The 6117-nt window shown below is 50.6% G+C and overlaps 1 protein-coding gene across 2 annotated transcripts in view; it reads right to left on the reverse strand.

Moving 5' to 3' along the window:
- The window catches only part of RNF150 (ring finger protein 150), a 284261-nt gene extending 282567 nt beyond the window's left edge, over positions 1-1694 (reverse strand). Inside the window, exon 1 of one of the 2 annotated variants that reach the window (XM_057310084.1) lies at positions 1171-1680. In XM_057310084.1, the coding sequence (XP_057166067.1) occupies positions 1171-1657 (487 nt within the window). In that variant the 5' untranslated portion in view covers positions 1658-1680. Of the gene's footprint in view, positions 1-1170 lie in introns of both variants that reach the window. The other variant, XM_026499389.4, reaches the window with a different exon arrangement.
- Between the last annotated feature and the right edge of the window lie 4423 nt (positions 1695-6117).

A 6117-nucleotide genomic window follows, 5' to 3' on the forward strand; every position in this document is an offset into this window, starting at 1 on the left:
CCCCAACAATACAGCCCATTTCAGTAGCATAGCTGTTTGTTAAAACCTAGCTTTTAAAGAAAATGACATTTTTGATCAGGCAACACAGTCAGAAAAATGCATCTGTCATTTCTTCTCCCCCCCCACACACACCCTTATGGATGCCACAGCCTTAACCCAGGAACCCCCCCTGGGGAAGGAGGGCCCAACTCAAGTAGGCCAGTCTGCTAAAAGTAGCTGGTTATGCTGACAAGCCTGGAGAGTTCTGTGTTTTTTTGTTTTTGTTGGGTTTGTTTGTTTGTTTGTTTTTGGTTCCTATCAGGGAAGCAGTGGTATGTCAGGCCTACGGGTAAATAATTATGAGTTTCAGGGCAGTAATGTATTTCTAGCCCTGGCACTCCTCAATCATTAAGAAAAGCTTATTCTTTCTACCCTGAAGTCACCTCATTCTCGCAAGAAAACCTTCAGCATATTTAATCTCCCAATGAGACAAAGGATAATGCAATACTGGAAAAGTAGGCATAACTTTATGGCCACCACGCTCTTCGTGGCCGGTTGAGGATTATTTACCATCGTGCCTGAATGACACAGAGCACAGGATTTTTATTATTATTAACGACGTGCGTCGTCAACCCAGCAGGGAGGGGGAAACTCTTAATCTCCCAGGAAGGGCTGAAACCTGACTTGAAGGAGCAAGTTAGCGGTGGTGAACTGCCAGCACCAGTAACCCTACCCGCCTCTTGACACACGAACGCCTGCATCAGGAGCGTACCCGATGCACACACGAGTGAGCGCAGGGCTGAGTTATCAGATCTACCGGTTCCAAACAGGTGCGGGGCCGGTCAATAACTGAGAACGACAGGCGAGCCCTGCCCCCAAACTTCACCGTCCAGATCCTCCTCGGAAAAGTTAGTCCACCTCGGCGAACCCACGCCGCAGCGGCTCTATGCTAACCGGAACACACTCTCTGACACCCCCCCCGCCCGCCTTCCCCGATCCGATTAGTCCTGCTTGGTAAACCCCCAAAGTAACGCGAAGCAAAACTTAATAGGTCCAGGGAACAGAGACGCGTCTTCTGCACAGACTTCCCAGAAAGGAGCTAGGAGGCAGGCGCTGGATCCTTCTCGGCGCCTACATCCCCTGGGGCTCCCCCTCCCCCGCGTCCGCCGCGCACCCGCCCGGGGCGCTTACCTGCATGGGACATGGTGATGGTCTCGTTGGTGTTGGAGCCCACGTTGAAGATGACCACCGCGGAGGCGTTCTGCAGGAACGCGTTCCGGATCTTATCCCTGTACGTGCAGTTGCCCTTGGGGATGAGGGCTATCCAGTTCTTGCCGTGGGCCGGGGCGGCGAACTTGGTGTTGGGGTCGCAGGCGAGGCGGTCGTGGGCCGAGCTGGCCATGACCACCTCCCCGCGGGCGTCCTGCTTGGGCGAGTGCTCCCCGTAGCGCCCGCACTCAGTCTTTTCGGTGTGCAGCTCCGTGCCGCCGCCGCCGCCCGCCACTCCGGGCCCGGGGTCCGGCGCGGGCTCCGCGTAGGTGATGTTCACGAAGGCGGTGTACCATTCCTCCTTCTCAGCCACGGTAAAGTCCAGGCAGAGCAGATGCACGAAACAAAAGGAAAGCAGCCATGTTGAGAGAGCCAGACTGCGGCACGCTTGGATGAGAGACATTGCCATCTTTATCCGCCGGGGCCCCCTCCCCGCCCCCCGCGCCCTCCCCCCGCGCCGTCCCTCCTCCCCAGCCCCGGCCAACCCCGGCCGGCGGCTTCTCCTCCTCCTGCCGCTCACTCCCGGGAGCCGCGGGCCCGCGGCCGGGACGCGCAGCCGCCGCGGGGGCCGGGTTCCGAGCCAGGGGGTGGCGCCGGCCCCTTCCCCTTTCAGCGGGAGCGTGGCGGCTGCATTTCGCTTCACGGGTGCTGGTGGGGCGCGGGCAGAGGAGGAGTCCAGCTGCCGAGTGTCCGGCTCCTGGGCCCGGCTTCTGCTTCTCTCATAGGGGTGGCAGGGGCCCCAGGAGCGTGCGGGGTGGCGGCTCCGCGCGCTCCGGCCCCGGCGGGGGCGGGCGCGGCTGCTCGGAGCCGGGGGAGCTGCTGAGGGTGTCCCGGTCGCCGCCGCCGCCGAGCGGTCCGGCGAGCGGATCCGCTGCTGGCGCGGCGGCCGCTGCTGCTGCGCGCCGCCTCCCTGGCGCTGTGGACGCTGCGCTCCTCTCTTCGCCCGGGGGCCGCACCGGGGACACACTTGCCAGAGGAGGGGACGGCTCGGGGGCAGAGGGAGAGAGCGGACGGAGGGGAGTACGAGGTCCGTGTATGTCCGTATATGTTTGTGTGTGTGTATAATGTGTGCGTGCAAGGAGGAGCTTAGTGTGATGTCAAAGATTCTGGGCTTCGCTTGCCACGCTTCCTCCGTCTTTCTAGATGGGCAGCAGCGACCCCTGCCGGGTCTCAAACTCAACACAGACTTTGACTTGGTCCAGGTGGAGGCAAAAGGGGAAGCGACCCCCTGACCTACGCGTGCAAGAACAACTTCCTGAGCCTTAAATATAGCGAAACGAGCGTGCCTCTCGTAAACAACCTTGTCCTGTGCAGGAGAACTGCAGCGAGCTTGGTAACTACCCACCCTAGGGCCAAAGGCTAAGGCAAATTGGTAGCGAGGGCCTTCCAACACCACGCCTGGACTTTCTAGGGCAGTGACGATCAGATTTAAGTGTGTATTAGCATCACCTGGGGGGGTGTTAACGCTCAGGCTGATGGGCCCTGCCACAGAATTTCTAATTCACCACAACTGGAGTAGGGCTCCAGAACATACCTAACAAGGTCCCAGGTGATGCCCAAGCTACTGGTCTAGGGACCACTCTACTAGAGGGAGGTATGGGTTTCTTTCCTTCCATCCGGAAGCAAACATGTGGCATTTGTTTTCTTACAAAATTACCTGCAAAAGGGGTGTTTCTCTATAAGAAAAGAAACTGAGTGCGCTATTTCTCCACTGTGTTGATTTGGGTTGTCATGACTGGTAGTGTCAACAGGCAAGGGAGGGTTCTTTGTGTTATTGTTTATAGCACGTTCTCTGGGTGGAGCTAGAGATCACAACTCCTCAGCAGAGCGTACAGCCCCTTTAGAAGAGTGTTCTTAAAACTGACACAGCACAGTCCCTTACCATTTAAATGTTTGGAAGGTTGTTACACTTTACACCAACAGTTTCCTTGGCTTGAGATACCTGCCATATAAAGTCTCTAAGATAATTCAAGTGATGGTTCTCAATCACTCACGTTGAACTTCCCACCTGGAAAAGTCCACCTTTTCCATAAGACCTTAGTATGTTTGCAGCTTTCTGTTAATGACAGTCCCCCAGCACAACTTCTCTTTTTCCAGCAGCAGTGCAAACAGCTGGTGGCTGTTTGGGGAGAGCAAGGAGCCCCAGCTATCCCCAAATTAGAAGCAGGCACAAGAAGAACTGCTTAGAAGAATTCATCTCTATGGTATTTGATGTGCCGGTTTTGTGTGTTTTCCTAACTTACTCATTTTAGAAAATAGGCTTCTAGGCAATTGGGACAGTGCTTTTTATAGTACCTGATGCCAAGGAGGCAGACGTGGAGACTGCCTGGCTGCTGGTTCCTAAACCACTGGAGATCTGAAGGGAAGAGTCCATTGGCTGAGAACTCCTAGCTAGGTTCTGTACAGATGCCTTAGCAAACCAAAGTGGTTCCCCAAACCTCTCCATCTCTTAGCAATTTTTCTCCAGCCACAACACTTGGAGAATCTGTATCATTAAGAATGTATGACTGCCTGGGCACCTGAGTGGCTAAGTTGGTTAAGCATCTGCTTTCAGCTCTGGTCATGATCCCGGGGTCCTGGGATCCAGCCCCGCATTGGGTTCCTTGCTCCGCGGGGAACCTGCTTCTCCCTCTGCCTCTGTCTGCAGCTCCTGCTTGTGTGCTCTCTCTCTGACAAATAAATAAATAAAATCTTTTAAAAATTAAAAACAAAACAAAACTTAAGTGGGACAATCACATTTTTTAAAGAAATAGAATACTGTATCCATTAAAATAAATAAGGACAGCCAACCGATCTATAATTTTCTGCAACCCACCACCATCTACGTTTCTTATCATGGCCTGTTAAAGAATAGCATGCAAGAAATAAGTGAAAGGCTGTGATTCTGTGTAAATACTGGGTCAAGGCCAGGAGCATGAAAGGGTGATAGTGTGGGACTCACTGTTGGGGAATAGAGTGCTTGTTGGAAATCCTCAAACCAGCAATCCATGACTATCACTATCCTTCCTTTCTCTTAGAAAAGTTAGAGGCTAAAGAAATGACAGGATCAAGAAGGCAGCATCCTGGATGGGAAGTGATTAATTACAGGGACATTGGGCAAATAAGTAAAATATTGAATATAATGGGAGCTAGGTTTCTTAGTGTTGGAAAAAACTTTACAAATATGGAAAGAAAGAAAGCACTGAAGAACTCCGAGGTGTTGGATTAGTTTAAAAATGGGTGTGAGGGGCACCTGCGTGGCTCAGTCATTAAGCGTCTACCTTCAGCTCAGGGCGTGATCCCAGATTCCTGGGATCGAGCCTGCTGCTTCCTCTCCCACTCCCCCTGCTTGTGTTCCCTCTGTTGCTGGCTGTCTCTCTCTCTGTCAAATAAATAAATAAAATCTTTAAAAAATAAAATAAATTAAATTAAATAAAAATGGGTGTGAAATCACACACACATGTACACCATAACTCTTTTCATTCAGAGGCTAGAAGCAATGGATCATTAAGTGGCCAAAAGATCTTGGCTTCTAAGTACCCTCCTCCAGTAAAAGAACCAGGGCTTGGGCTGGGAAAATCCACAGTAAGCCTGGAACCTCTTATAGGGCAGTGCTCAAAACATGATGGGAAACGTGCCGAAAGGACACATGAGCCGGCTGGATGGAGCTCCCACTGGCCAAATCTGGAACAATTTGAGCATCAAAATAAATAATGATAGTAACTGATTACAACCTGTTGGATAAAACAGGAATCCATGAGTCTCTGCTACCATAAATGAATAAATAAATAATGATAGAATAAATAAATGGAGGAGAAGGGACAGCTCTTCCTTATAGCAGAATTCAAACTAATAAGATTGTTGAAAATAGAAAGTCACTATTCAGCAGTGTTGATTAATTCAGTTAGGAGCCGTCAGTGGATGCTAAGGCTGGTGGGTGGATGTTTGATGGACAGCCTGGTCTTGAAGTACCTCCTGAAAAATGCTTATTAATTACCAGCAGGGAAATAGTGAATATATTGAAGAAAACCCTGGAAGACACCAGATTGACCTGGGGAACAAGATAAGCATCACCAGGAGTGGAGTGGGTCACATCACGTGCCTCATGTGATGCTCTGAGAGGAACACAGCATCATTTCTCTCACGTTTCTTGCCAAGAACGTCTGCCCCAAATCTGGACATGGGGAATCACTGGGCGGACCCAAGGTGAGAGGCAGCCTATAAAATGAAAGATTTGTATTCTTTAAAACTCTTAAGCTCCCGAGAGACAGAAAGACAGAAGAACTAATCAACCCAAATCGAAGGAGACTCAAGAGACATGACGACTCAATTCAACAAATGAACCTAGATTGGCTCCTGGACCAGAAAGGAAAAATATGACCGTTGGCCAAAATTGAATGCAATCTGTGGATCGGACGGTAATGTCTTTGCGGGGCTGATTACCTCATTTGGCTGTGTGTATCGTAGCTATGAGAAGAAGGTTCTTGTGGGAGGATATGCTCTGAAGTACGCAGTAGTGATGAGGCATTCTGTCTGCAACTTGCTCTGACATGGTTAAAAAAAAAAAAAAGTGAGATAATCTACCTATAAGGTCTTGGTTTCCACCAGCCACTATTGCAGAGAAGCTGGAACCCAATTCATGATAAAATAGAAAATCGAGTCTACTTCGGCGGGGGAGTGGTTAATAAATCTGTTTCCAGCTTCGTGCTGACGATTCTTCTCTTTCCAGGAGCATTACTTGACCCATGAAGCTGGGTGTTCACTAGGAAATAAGACAAGTAAGGTTTTTGCTCTCGTGGAGTTTACATTCTGGGCTGGAAGAAATACATTCTTCTAAGTTTCAGATGATATCAGGTAATAACAGTGCTATTGAAGAAAATGGCTGAGCGA

The sequence above is a fragment of the Ursus arctos genome, unplaced genomic scaffold (assembly GCF_023065955.2).
Source record: "Ursus arctos isolate Adak ecotype North America unplaced genomic scaffold, UrsArc2.0 scaffold_11, whole genome shotgun sequence".
NCBI classification, from domain to species: domain Eukaryota; kingdom Metazoa; phylum Chordata; class Mammalia; order Carnivora; family Ursidae; genus Ursus; species Ursus arctos.